The sequence below is a fragment of the Lycium ferocissimum genome, chromosome 10 (assembly GCF_029784015.1).
Source record: "Lycium ferocissimum isolate CSIRO_LF1 chromosome 10, AGI_CSIRO_Lferr_CH_V1, whole genome shotgun sequence".
NCBI lineage: Eukaryota > Viridiplantae > Streptophyta > Magnoliopsida > Solanales > Solanaceae > Lycium > Lycium ferocissimum.
In genome coordinates, this window is record NC_081351.1 from 43,490,780 (window position 1) to 43,506,078 (window position 15,299).

General features: G+C 32.8%; 1 protein-coding gene across 1 annotated transcript; it reads left to right on the top strand.

Moving 5' to 3' along the window:
- The first annotated feature begins 1,310 nt into the window (after positions 1-1,310).
- Positions 1,311-14,995, top strand: LOC132034931 (uncharacterized). Its single transcript, XM_059425263.1, has 4 exons — positions 1,311-1,423; positions 9,921-10,056; positions 12,668-12,807; positions 14,845-14,995. The coding sequence occupies exons 1-4, from the start codon at positions 1,311-1,313 to the stop codon at positions 14,993-14,995; spliced, it is 540 nt and encodes a 179-aa protein (XP_059281246.1).
- The last annotated feature ends 304 nt before the right edge of the window (positions 14,996-15,299 follow it).

A 15,299-nucleotide genomic window follows, 5' to 3' on the forward strand; every position in this document is an offset into this window, starting at 1 on the left:
GGGCTCAATTAAAGCTTGACAACTCCTTCATAACGTGTCTTTCTTATGTTTTTTCTTTTAGTTTCTTTTAATTTAAATAGTTTTGCCAACTGTGCTTGCGTTAATTTTTTGTGTTTGGTTTTTATTTTATCTTTTTTTTTTTTTTTTTTACTCTTTTTATTCTTGTGAAAAATATATATATAGTAGAAAGGTAGGACATATTAAAGGATTGTCACAAGTACTTAACAAGCATTTTATTCACCAACTGAACTATAAACTTGCTCACAACTCAATGAAGGCACACAACATTCATATGAGCTATGGGCGGTCCTATCATCATATTTGTTTAGATATAATAAAATTAAGTAATTAAAAATATGTGTTTTCTCTGAGATAACTTAACTTGTATGCATTTTAATTTTTACTCATAGAAATGCTATTGTGTCTCTTTAAATTACTTATTTTTCACTTTATTTTGCCCTTTCATTATATTTCTAGTCACTACGCACGTTCTTGCATTTATATAAAAATCTAGTCAATTATACAATAATAAAATTAATTCATATAAAAAAATGCTAATTTTGCTTAGTTTTATCCATATTCTTAAAACGATCCTAACAAATATGATATGCTTCTATAGCATTTTTGTTATCCATATTTTTACTTTTTACTTGTAAGTAAGCACGTACATGTAGATTTTTTAATTGAAGCTCTAATATAATGTGCCCCTTGAAGCATGCTTATATAGTATCTTCTACTCAAAAAGTATATCCTCTTTATGCTGATAACTTTCTTATCTCTCACGATCATCCTTGAAGTGGACTTCAGGGATGGGTACATTTGGCATTAAAACACAAAGCGAAAAATATAATTTAAAATTCAGTTACTTTTTTATTTGGGACCTGGGAGAAACAAAAGAAGCTTGTGAGAAAAGCCTTGAAAGAGTACTAAGGAAGTGACCAAGTTAGACCAATACAAATTTTGAATTTAAATTGGAATTTTGAATCTCTTAGATGCAGAGGATGAAATCATCACTAATTATTTACATAATTCCTTTGATTGTTAATGTAATCAGATTATAATTTGGCAGAATTTCAAAAATAATGTAGATTTTTTATGATAATTCTAGAGATATTCAAGACTAAAATATCCTCATTAAAATTGAGAGAGAGAGAGAGAGAGAGAGAGCAAGCTATTTGTTTTGCTTAAAGAGAGGTTATGGGACACCATAAATCAATTTTAAATGGTGACTCTGTAAATAAATAATCCTTTTTTAAAATCGTCACTTCAAATAGGAAACTCCTTATAATAGAAAACTCGTTTATCATGAGATGAAAAAGGGGTGTGACAATGGTGATACTGGTGACGATTGCGTTGATAGTGGCAGTGATGATAGCGGTGATGCTGGCGGTGTTAGCGGTGATAGTGGTGGTGATGATCAGCGGTGAAAGTGGTAGAGACTCCTATATAAAGTACTCAAAAATATATTAGAACTAAAAACTAGAGAAGAGATAAATAAAAAAGAAACAGAAAGAAAGGAGATAGTAGAACAGTATTAGTAATAGTATATTTTATAAAGTGAAAGAGAAGAGAAAGACAATAAAGGTGGATGTGGAAGACGTTACACTTAACGAGCATTTTATTCACTAACTAAATTGTAAAGGTACTCATAATCTAATTTACTCAATGAAGGCACACAATATTCACATGGGCTCTGGGCTGCCCTACCATCATATCTGTTTAGATATAATATAATTAAGTATTTAAAAATATATTTTTTCTTTTTAATAAATTAGATTTTATGCATTTTATTTTGACTCATATAATTGCTATTGTGGCTCTTTTAAATTACTTATTATTCACTTTATTTTGCCTATTTATTGTATTGTTAATCATTAAGTACGTGTCTTGCACGCATATAAATATCTTGTCAACTATAACAAAATTTGTATCTACAAAATACAAACTTTTTTTAGTTATATCCATATTCTTAAAACTTTCCTGACAAACATGATTTGCTTCTATAACTTATTTGTTAACCATGTTTTTACTTTCTATTGTCATTATATTATTTGTAAGTAAGCACAGACCTGTAGGTTTCTCAATTGAAGCTCTAATGTGGTTTGATTTTCTCTTTCCACTTGAAGCGTGTTTATATAGTATCCTCTACTCAAAAACATTAGCTTTCTACAATGGTAACTTTCTTATCTCAATGGTCGCGCTGAAGTGGGCTTAGGTAATGAGTACGTTGACGACTGCAGTTTAGGTGTGTATCCCATTCCTATCATCTTCTACCACCAACTCAATCCCAATCGGAATTAGGTAGAGGCTCTTCAAGGCAATTCCAAACCTACCCTAGAAACACCCATCTCCCCTCTCATAATTACCACTATATTTAGTGGGAAATAGCTCCATCTCCCCTTTCATAATTCTTTCACTTTTTTCCAGCAGCACTAGCTGTAATATCATATCCTTCTTTTGGCTTTGGCTTGGCTTTCTCCTGTAATATTATTAGCTTCCTCTTAACTGATTTTCAATTTTTTTTCAATTCCTTCGGTCATAAATTGTGTCCAAAGAGTAGTAATCCAATGTTTTTTGTTCTTGTTGTTAACAGCTCATAAAAGTAGTGACAAACGAAGAAGATAAAAGTTGTTGCACCAATGACAAAAAACACTGAAAGCAGCTAATTAAGAAGAAATAGTGTGAAGAAATTCTGTTTTTACAACAAACCTTGATTTGTCCTCTTAAGAGTTGCATTAGACTAGTACCTTTGTAACATCTCAGAGCCTTTTTCTTTTTTGACGGATAACATAGTTCAACTACTTGAAACTGATCATTCTCTTAAAGTAGTCAGTTTTGTTTTTTCTATGATTTATATTTATTCAATGTCAAAAATATAATCTTTCTAATTCTTGATCCAAAACTTAAGGGCCTTGGTGGTGTAGATGTCGAAAATTATGGATCATCAAACTTTTCTCATTTCTACAAGATCGGATAAATTGTCTGTTTTTTTTTTTTTTTTAAATGGAGGATAGGATGGTGGCGGGGGTAGGGGGTGGAACTTGGTTTTCAGAAATAGGGAAAGTTTTGATTTTTCTGAATGCATCGACTCATGTGGGATGGTAGATATTGGATACTCTGGATCAAAATTCACCTGGTGCAGTAATTGGAGGCCAAGCAAGAGAATTTGGAAAAGGTTGGATAGGGTATTTATAAATGACCAATGGGCTCAAAATTTCATCTCTAACACCGTGACACACCTCCCAAGAACAGGATCAGATCATAGGCCAATGCTTCTGAAGTGTGATAATGAAAAAACTACAAGAATGAAGTATTTCAAATTCTTGGACTTCTCAACATGACTTTATGGACATTGTTAGCAATGATTGGAACCAAGAAATAGCTAGGAACCCTATGTGGAGATTAAAACATAAATTGAAAAGGTTGGGCACGAGATTATCCAGATGGTCAAGGGAAGAGATAGGGGATATTAATGAGCATGCTGAATCTTAGGAGGCCAAAAGGCAAGTGTTAGAGGATTGGGAATTAAAGAACAGAAAACAACAAGGAAGAGCTTAATAAAGGGCATGCTTAGTATATCTGTTGGCTCAACAAGCAGGACTGTTTCTTGAAGTAAAGTTCCCAAATCAGGGGAAATTTCATAAATATATGATTGGGTCACTTACATTGCAAAAAAATAGCTCAAAACTTACATTGCAAAGCTCTAACCCAAAACTCCCCTCTCTCTCCATTGCCTCCTTCTTTTTCGTTTTTTATTTTTTTAATTTTTTTAATTTTTATTTTATTTTTAATTTTTTTAATTTTTTTAATTTTTTTTTTGGAGTTCGCCACTGCCTCCTTTTTTATTTTTTTGTAAATGTTTTTATTATTATTTTTAAAAAAAAAAAAAATTTAGTAGAGTATTATAATTCATATACCCATATACACCCATATACAATATTATACAACATTATAATCCATATACTCATATACAATATTATGCACTCATATACAATATTGTACAAAAATTATAATTCATATACCCATATACATTCATATACACCTATATACAAATATTATACACCCATATACAATATTATAACTCTTATATCCATATACACCCATATACACCCGTATGCAATATTATACACCCATGTACATTCATATACAATATTATACACCCATATACAATATTATACAATATTATAACTCATATATCCATATACACTCTTATACAATATAATACACCCATATACAATATTATACAATATTATAACCCATATATCCATATACACCCATATACACTCATATACGCCCATATATAGTCATAGCCGGAGTTCCGTTCTCCGGCGTATACACCCATATACACCGACATACAATATTATACACTCATATACACCCATATACAGTCATCGCCGGAGTTTCGTTCTCCGACGAACTCCAACACCACCACCAGAACCAACTGTTCAAACATCAAAGATCCGCCGTGACAGAGGGAGAGGGGAAATAAAAAAAAATTAAAGATCCGGCGTGACAGAGGGAGATGGGAAATTAAAAAAAATAAAAAATAAAATAAAAAACAAAAAAATAATAAAAAATTTAAAAAATTAAAATTAAAATTTAAAAAAAAAGGAGGCAGTGGCGAACTCCAAAAAAAAAATTTAAAAAAACGAAAAAGAAGGAGGCAGTGGAGAGAGGGGGAGTGTAACGACCCATTTGGTCGTTTAGCACCTTTGGTCTCGCTTTCGGTCTCGCTTTCGTACTTTAAAATGGTATTCTTGACTTGGGGGAATTGGTGGCATGATGATTTAATTAACGGGTAAATTTTAGAATATATCTATTTAATGCGTGTGAATAGTTTATTCATAGGAATTTTATTTGCACTCATATAAGGTATGAGTTGGAGAATTAATTAAGTGGCTAGTGAGCCTAATTTATACTATTATGTGTTAGTTGGGTGACTAAGTAATTTGGATAATTTATAAGAGTGGTGGGCTAGGCCCATTTATTTCCGTACTACATATTAGAATAGTAGATGTATTAGGGTGAAAAAAAAATTATTGGCTTGCATATTAATCCATTGCACGAAAAGAAAAAAAAGAAGGCTGCTCACGTTAGAAGAATTAGCAGTGCGTTGAAACAACAAGTTTTAGACTTGTTAGAGCACTAGTATTGGACCTTTGATTTATTGTTTCAGACATATCTCTTGTCATAGATTTTTATAACATTTGTTGGTGAGATGAAATAAGTTTCAATCAGTAATGTATGAGGCTCGTTGTCGCTTTTGATTTCTTTAGAGCTAGAATACAAATTTTGTGGACATCTTTCATTGGTTAATAATCATAAACAACTAGAAAAGAATGTATTTAGATAAAGTTATAAAACCATGACTTTTGACTTTAGGTAACATAGTGACATTCCAACGTGGGAGCAATTATTGTCCATGTCAAGTTTCTAAATTTCATCTTGGGTTCGTAGTCTTTTATATGGGTGATAATTACCAATCCGGGAACACGATGATGGAAATATGAGATTATGTGATTTATTTGCTATGTTTTCTCTTTGGGAGGTATTGTCACCTTTAAATTCATGGTAATTGAGATGTGGGAAGCTAGATTTTAATTCTAAGTTAAGATTTTGGGGTAATTCAAGGTTTCGAGTCCTAGTCCTAAGAAAGGAGAATTAATGATTTGAGAGTCCATTTATGGATGAAATTGACCAATTTTAAAATATATGATCCTTAGATAATGGGTGAAATAATTTTTCAATAAAATTCCAATCTTGCCCTTATGGGCCCAAGGCCACTTTTTGGGGTGCGTTTTTGGGTTTCGAATATAAATATAGCAATATGGGTGTCCTTAGATTCGTATTCTAACGTAGATCGCATATTTTATAGATTTTGATCGTTCAGAGGCTCTACGCAAAGGGAAGGCATTAGTTTGATTGTTCATGGCACCCGTTCGGCATTGAGGTAGGTTACGGTCTACTTTAGTTAGACTCTGATTAGAGAATCGTATGTAGTTGTAGAAAGTGACGGGGACAGCATGTTAGGCCTTCAGGCATGAAGTGGAGGTGAATTCCAATTAGGTTGGTTTTGTCAGCTGTTATGTGGGCTTGTCGCCAAATGTGTTATTTTTGTGATTATCACTTGTTTGTATCTCCGTCACATACTAGTTCACTCATCACATGAAAAGGAATGGTAATATTGATAATTGAACAGTGGACAGTAATATGACTTGTACTTGTTGATTTATATTGGTGATATTGTTGAGACTGATATCATGCATGGCATGCTTTCCATATTTATTGTTGTGATGATTGGTAAGGTGAGTGATTGAGAGACTCCGAGGTCTTTACCGGAGATTGAGAGTGACAGAGAGACTCCGAGGTCTTTGCCGGAGATTGAGAGTGACAGAGAGACTCCGAGGTCCTTGTCGGAGATTGAGAGCGATTGATAGCCTCCGAGGTTTCTACCGGAGAGCACGAGTGGTACATGGACTTCGCGGGTCCCCCATGGGTCATGGCTTTAATTGCCCTTAGCATGTGTGTACGAGAGTGGAGTGAGAAAGGTGATTGTTGCATTGCATTGCATTCATCCACTTATACATGTGACTGATCATTTGGTGAACTATATCTGTCTTGGTTGATTTCATGATTCCTTTGCACTTTACTCGTATACGATACGTGACCATGCCTGTTTGCTCTATGTGCTACTTGTTAGTTTCCATTTCTTCATGCGTTATCTAATCATTGTCGGTCTATGATGCTTACCGGTACTAGTGTTGTGCGATACTACTCTTGCCGCACTTTTGTTGAGTGCGAGTACGATCCGAGCTCCGGTTCTACGCCTCTGGTCGATACGTAATGGAAGGTGACATCTTTCGGTCATTCAGGGTAAGCTACTCGGCCATCCGTGGCCCTGAAGGACCTTCTTATTTTATTCTGTTTTTATATTCGACAGATAATATGTAGCCTTCGAGTATTTTCAGACTTGTATTCCAGACTATGTTTAGCGCTCTTGTACCCTTTGGCCAGATTTTTGGGGGATGTCGTGACATTTCTAGTAATGATAAGTATTTAAGACTTGATAGCTTCTCCTTCTTTAATTTTCCGCTTATTTAACTTGTTATTGGGAATGTGGTTCGCCTACTCGGAGGGATAGTGTAGGTGCCACCACGACTCGTGAATTGGGTCGTGACAGGGAGGAAGAGGGGAATGGGTCATTATTTGACAAGTAATTTTTGTTTAAATTGAAGATGGGCTACTGTGGGCAAGAAACTCAAATATGAGCTAAATTTGGTAGCATTGGTATCCCAATTGATACTGAGTGTAATTATCTCAAAAAACAAAAGATGCAAGCCAAAAAAATGTGAAGTTAGGTCTTTAATTACCACAAAATGTCAAATTTGTCCTCTTAGGAGTATAAAATGCAACATGTACTTTGTCACGTCTCCTTTTTCTTTTTTGTCTAATAAAATTGTTTAAAATCTTAAATCTATTATTTATAGTAGTCACACCTTGTTTATTCAATCTCAAATTAAATGAGCTTTCTTCATCCAAATTTTAGGAGTTTTGGCAGTGTAGAAAAGCTAAAATTATGGATCATCAAACTTTTTCTAATTTGTATAAATTTTGATTTTTTTTTTTTTTGTGTGAATGAAAATACTTTATGGGGGTTGGCACTCAACCTGGAACGCATCTGCACGGTTTTTTCTCAAGAAATTGGGTTAAACACCTCAATGCTGCTTCCTAAAAGAATACTAAAAGGATAGCTAGTTGTTAGTATTGTATTTTCCAATAAGCCAAAACAACTCAAGAACGGGGTTGATCTCGTAGACATGGTCACCTAACCCTTATTTTATTGCAAACCAAAGTCATTAAACTATATTTTGTGACATCACGTATAAAATAGATAAATAATTTTGTCACCATCAAAGATGTGGTGCAACAGATGGGGTTGCTCCTCCTTGCAGGTCTGGGGTTCGAGTTATGGGTAAGAAAAAATCCTTGGTAGGGAGCGCCCCCCCCCCCCTCCCGAATGGGTCTATGCGGCTCCAATCCGAGTGCCGGACACCGGGTGGGAAACCAATAATAATAATAATAATTTTGTGGTAGCTAAAGTATCATTTAACTTTACCTAAATATCATATAGAGTGTTTCTTTTGTTTTCTCTTAATAATTTTTTTGATACTTAGTAAAAGCTGAGTAATTTTTTGGTTACAAACTAATTAATTTTTTGTTAAAAAGATAGTTTATTTAATTTCGTATACTTATACATATTTAATTATTAATTGCAATAAAGTGAATGTTAAATAGACCATCTATAAAATATAGACTGATCAGAAAGAAATTACAAAGTGTTAGATTTGATTAATTAAAAAAATAAGAAGTAGAAAAGAAACAAACCCAAGCAAGGACGAGTTCATAGCGAAGGTAGAGAATTTAATGGAACCAATCCTTTCTAACTTATTGGGGGTTCTGAAAGTGGTGGTTTTTGGTTTTTCATTTTCTTCAATAAAAAAAAAAAAAAAAAAAAAAAAAAAAAGAGAGAGAGAGAGAGAGAGAGAACTTTCAGGTATGGTATTGGCTTGGCTTAGGGAAAGGAAATTGGTTGCTTATGTAAAGATAGGTGGTCAATTAAAGCTTGACAACTCCTTCATAACGTGTCTTTCTTATGTTTTTTCTTTTAGTTTCTTTTAATTTAAATAGTTTTGCCAACTGTTTCTTTTAATTTAAATAGTTTTGCCAACTGTGCTTGCGTTAATTTTTTGTGTTTGGTTTTTATTTTATCTTTTTTTTTTTTATACTCTTTTTATTCTTGTGAAAAATATATATAGTAGAAAGGTAGGACATATTAAAGGATTGTCACAAATACTTAACGAGCATTTTATTCACCAACTGAACTATAAACTTGCTCACAACTCAATGAAGGCACACAACATTCATATGAGCTATGGGCGGTCCTATCATCATATTTGTTTAGATGTAATAAAATTAAGTAATTAAAAATATGTGTTTTCTCTGAGATAACTTAGCTTGTATGCATTTTAATGTTTACTCATAGAAATGCTATTGTGTCTCTTTAAATTACTTATTTTTCACTTTATTTTGCCCTTTCATTATATTTCTAGTCACTACGCACGTTCTTGCACGTATATAAAAATCTAGTCAATTATACAATAACAAAATTAATTCGTATAAAAAAATGCTAATTTTGTTAGTTATAACCATATCCTTAAAACGATCCTAACAAAAATGATATGCTTCTATAACATTTTTGTTAACCATATTTTTACTTTTTATTGTCATTATATGACTTGTAAGTAAGCACGTACATACATGTAAGTTTTTTTAATTGAAGCTCTAATATAATGTGCCCCTTGAAGCATGGGTATATAGTGTCTTCTACTCAAAAGTATATCCTCTTTACGCTGATAACTTTTTTATCTCTCACGATCATCCTTGAAGTCGACTTCAGGGATGGGTACATTTGGCATTAAAACACAAAGTGAAAAATATAATTTAAAATTCAGTTGCTTTTTTATTTGGGATTTGGGAGAAACAAAAGAAGCTTGTGAGAAAAGCCTAAAAAGAGTACTAAGGACGTGACCAAGTTAGACCAATACAAATTTTGAATCTCTTGGATGCAGAGGATGAAATTATCACTAATTATTTACATAATTCCTTTGATTGTTAATGTAATCAGATTATAATTTGACAGAATTTCGAAAATAATGTAGATTTTTTATGATAATTCTAGAGATATTCAAGACTAAAATATCCTCATTAAAATTGAGAGAGAGAGAGAGAGAGAGAGGTTATGGGACACCATAAATGAATTTCAAATGATGACTCTGAAAATAAATAATTCCTTTTTAAAATCGTCACGACAAATGGAAAACCCCTTATAATAAAAACTTATTTATCACGAGATTGAAAAGGGGTGTGACAGCGGTGATATATAATGGTGAAGATAACATTAATAGTGGTGGTGATGACAGTGGTGATACTGGCGGTGTTAGCGGTGATAGTGATGGTGATGATAGCAGTGAAAGTGGTGGAGACACCATATATAAAGTACTCAAAAAGATATTAGAACTAAAAATTGGAGAAGAGATAAATCAAAAAGAAACAGAAAGAAAGGAGATAGTAGAAGAGTATTAGTAATAGTATATTTTATGAAGTGAAAGAGAAGAGAAAGACAATAAAGGTGGACGTGGAACGTGGAAGATGTTACACTTAGCGAGCATTTTATTCACTAACTAAATTGTAAAGGTACTCATATTCTAATTTACTCAAGGAAGGCACACAATATTCACATGGGCTCTGGGCTGCCCTACCATCATATCTGTTTAGATATAATATAATTAAGTATTTAAAAATATATTTTTCTTTTTAATAAATTAGATTTTATGCATTTTATTTTGACTCATATAATTGCTATTGTGGCTCTTTTAAATTACTTATTATTCACTTTATTTTGCCTATTTATTGTATTGTTAATCATTAAGTACGTGTCTTGCACGCATATAAATATCTTGTCAACTATAACAAAATTTGTATCTACAAAATACAAACTTTTTTTAGTTATATCCATATTCTTAAAACTTTCCTGACAAACATGATTTGCTTCTATAACTTATTTGTTAACCATGTTTTTACTTTCTATTGTCATTATATTATTTGTAAGTAAGCACAGACCTGTAGGTTTCTCAATTGAAGCTCTAATGTGGTTTGATTTTCTCTTTCCACTTGAAGCGTGTTTATATAGTATCCTTTACTCAAAAACATTTACTTTCTATAATGGTAACTTTCTTATCTCAACGGCCGCCCTGAAGTGGGCTTAGGTAATGAGTACGTTGATGACTGCAGCTTCGGTGCGTATCGATCTACAAAAAAACCACTTGACATCCCATCCCATCATCTTCTACCACCACCTCAATCCCCCCAATCGGAATTAGGTAGAGGCTCTGCAAGGCAATTCCAAACCTACCCTAGAAACACCCATCTCCCCTCTCATAATTACCACTCTATTTAGTGGGAAATAGCTCCAACTCCCCTCTCATAATTCCTTCACTTTTCTCCAGCATCACTAGCAGCCAGAGGCGGAGCCAGGATTCGAAGCTTGTGGGTTCGGGATTCTAATTCTTTAACGCTACTGGGTTCTTAATTAATAATTTGTACATATTAGACAAAAAATTTAATACAAATATATGATTCAGACAAAAGCTACTGGGTTCGGCCGAACCCATAGCTGAAGGCTGGCTCCGCCACTGCTAGCAGCAGTATCATATCCTTCTTTTGGCTTTGGCTTTGGCTTGGCTTTCTTTTGTAATATTATTAGTTTCCTCAGAATCGGATTTTCATTTTTTTTTCAATTCCTCCGGTCATAAATTGTGTCCAAAGAATAGTAATCCAATGTATTTTGTTGTTGTTGTTAAAAGCTCATAAAAGTATTGACAAACGAAGAAGATAAAAGTTGTTGCACCAAGGACAAAAAACAATGAAAGAAGCTAATTAAGAATAAACAATGTGAAGAAGTTCATTACTACAACTAAGCACATCAATTGAGTGGGCGGGTCGGCTTTGGGATGTGCCCGCCTAACCGGCCCATAACGAGGCCGGGCCCCAACCTGGTAAGGGTGGTGGTAATGGGCTAGTGGAAAAATTAGGGGGTGGCTTGACATCTTGGCATTTAGCCCGGTAGCCAGGCCCACCAACAACTCGGGTTCTGGCCCATCGGGGGCCCGGCCCGGCCCACTTCGAAACTTTTTTAAAATAAAAAAAATTATTTAAGTGGTATATTTGTGTATATCTTGTTATGTTAATGGTATATTTGTGTATATCTTGAATATGTTGTTGGAATGAAGACTCCCAACGGCTATTTAAGTGCTAAAAATTATAAAAAGTTGAGAAATGTGATACAAGACTACATAAGTAATTTAAAATAAAACTTCAAACTTAAATTGATAACATTGCAAATTCAAAACATACAAACTTGACCGGTTAACTTATTACAAATGAAAAGTTCAAAACGCTAGCATCGATGGAGAAAGTTCTTCAAAAGATTCAACTTCATCTAATATTAAAGTTATTTTCTTCCTTTGTTATTCATTTAGGGTCTTTTTTACCATGGCTTCGATTTGGACTCTGATTCGCCAATTAGATGGGAGCATATTTCATGTTATTAGAGTTGACACAGGCTCTTGGTTCAAATTTCTTGTCACTCTAAAATAAAAATAACATTTGCACGTGTTTGGCACATGAAGTGAATCAAGCTCACACGTGCAAGGTACGTACATGGTGATTAAGAAAATAGTAAAAGGCCAAAACAAGATGAAAGTAATTTGTTGAACATCCCCAGAAAGCAATTTTTCGAACTAAAAATCAAATTAGATGTGTTTAAAAGGTAAAGTAATATTTGACAATAACTAGCAGACCAAGTTCACAATTATCTCCTGTTACCTATAAAATATGGGATTCCTACGCTTTTATTGTTTTGGGCATAAATTACGTCCAAGAGTAAATGTTTTCAGTTTTTGTCAATCCTTGAGTTATAAATTGTGTCCAAACAATCTAATAGTGATCCAATATTGTTTCTTGTGAAGAGCCGCCTCCTAAAATAAGCACATAACAATGAGTTAAAACATCAGAATTACCTTTAATTAAACAAAAATATGTGCTTTAGAAAATTCAAAAGATATTAAGAAGGCAACACACCCTAAGAGCAGTGAGTTCTTGTTCAGTTAAAGTCTTTGGCTCTTCGACGGATGGCGGTGGTGATGGTGGAGGTGTTGATGATGCTGATGATAGTGGTGATATTAGGGAGTAATCCATAATTGTCAAAAAGATATAGAAATAAAAGATTGGAGAAGACAGAAAGAATGAATATGATAGACAGAAAGAAGGAAGATAGTAGAAGATTTTATGAACTGAAGAAGAAAGGGAACAATAAAGAGGGGACGTGGCAAACGTTACAAAACCTAGCACCATCCATGCATGCCTTGTTTAACATTGGAAATTGGAATCAACTAAAAATATTCCAAAATTTTCCAGCCGTTTCTCATCTTTCATGTTTAACTTCATCTGATCATATTCTTTTTTATTAGGGATATATTTCTTTTTTAGGGATATATTTCTTTTTTATTTTGGCTCAAATATCTCTAAGGTCACCTATATATGATGGGCCTTTGAATCCGCAAAGCTGATAATTTTTGGATCGAAGAAATGCACGGCTTTTTGGGATGCAAGCATCCAATTCACTGATTACTTTGCCAATTTGTTGATACACCATGAAAAACTATTTTACTACTTTTCGTTGATCATGTAGATAATGCATAGTGCTTAACTAAGGGAAGTATTTCCTGTGAGATAACATATAAAAAGATATGAAGGAGACTAAATATATATATTCCCTTGAGTAGTTGGATTAGAGGCCAGCTGCACTTTAGGATTTATTATTATGATATTATTATGAGGATTCAACCATGTAATCTCAACTTGATTACATGTTTGAAAATTAGTAGCTGAAATTGGTGTCATGCTATCCCTCCCTTTGTTATTCCCATATGAAATTTTAACTACTTAATGGAGTAAATATCAAATTTAAACAAAAAATAAGTTCAAGTTAACAAACTATTTATAATATAAGAAAAATGAAGTTTAGTGAAAAGCATTTTCTCTTCTTTCCATTTACAGAAAATCAAAGACATGATTGAAATATATCTAAACTCGAAATGCTAAAAGTCCCTATTCATAGAAATTTATATGATGATTTAAAGATTAATTAATTTACAGAAGGAAGTTTTTTATAATTTTCGAGTATAATAGAAAAAAAAACGTTCTATCATATCGTATGTTTTCTTTTCAATTATTATTAATACTTATTACTTTTACTGAAAAATGTAGTGTTACTAAATGGTTGTATATGTAAAGTTATTAAGTATACGTATCGTTTCTTAATTACATTTGTCCTTCAAATTGTTTTTGTGGCCCAGTTTATATATGGAGTGTTGGACCTAACCGAAAAAATATATTAATACGTACTACAGATTCATTTATTTACATTTATGACCGCGCGAAGCGCGGCAAATTCACTAGTTAAACTATATATCTGAACACTTATTTAGTTACATTGTTACAACATTAGTTAATGGCTTTATCTCTTTAATCTCTTCCACTTATTTCGATCTTGTTTTTAGAGATCTTAACATTTTTAGTCAGGACGCTAAAAAAAACTCACCACTTAATCGTAGCAATTTTGTGGTTGTCGTTGATATATACTAAATATATAACAGGTGTATAAAAATTAAATATCAAAATCATTTTTCATTATATAGACTTGTTAGGCGTTGTTGTGCAGTATAAAAGTCCCTAAATGTTAACACAAACAAAGACACAGATTGACATACATCATCCGTCTTTAAAAAGAAAAAGGATCCAATGTATGTGTGTGTCATCAGCATTACTTGTAAACTCAATATATATATTACCTCCATAAAAATTCTTGCATCTTCTTCAGGTGTATGAGTGTTGATTATGTGAGGAACCCTCTCCTAAAATTAACAAGTAAATAATAACAAGTTAACACATCAGCATTACTCGTAAACTCAATATATATGCTTTAGAAAATTAAAAAAAAAATTAGAAAGGCATATATATATATATATATATATATATATATATATATTGTGCGTGTGTGTGTGTCAAAAGTACCTTAAGGACATTGAATTCTTCTTGAGTTAAAGTCTTGGGCTCTATTAAAAAAAATTTAGAAAGGCATATATATATATATGTCAAAAGTACCTTAAGGACATTGAATTCTTCTTGATGAGTTAAAGTCTTGGGCTCTTGGATGAACGGCAGTGGTGATGGTGTTGATAGTGGTGGTGTTGATAGCAGTGATACCGGTGATGATATTGGTGGTGATGATAGTGGTGAATATTGCTGTGTTAGCGGTGAAAATGGTGGTGATGATATAAATACCATAACAAATTCGATTATCGTAGATAAATAATTTCTTGCCACTTATAAGTCATATTTACGCCACAAAAATCTTGTGTGACGCAAAAAAAATTTCACAATCATTAGTCTTTAAAAAGCGTTGAAAGTATATAAAGACAACTTTGTTTTAGATCACTAAATAAAGTTTATTAAACTACAAATCTTCCTTTCATCCCCAAACGACAAGAGTTAGTAATGAACATATTTGTCATAAAAAGGATAGATTATAAGTAGTTGATAGTGTGTTTTTGTCACTAAAGAGACTATAAATACCGCAAACTACCTTTCATATTTGTTTTAGAAATTAATTGCTAAAA

Coding starts and splice junctions, on each gene's coding strand:
- LOC132034931 (XM_059425263.1), top strand. CDS start 1,311: ATGAAAAAGGGGTGTGACAATGGTGATACTGGTGACGATTGCGTTGAT. Junction 1,424..9,920: donor AGTGGTGGTGATGATCAGCG/GTGAAAGTGGTA, acceptor GAGATTGAAAAG/GGGTGTGACAGCGGTGATAT. Junction 12,808..14,844: donor GATAGTGGTGATATTAGGGA/GTAATCCATAAT, acceptor GATGAACGGCAG/TGGTGATGGTGTTGATAGTG.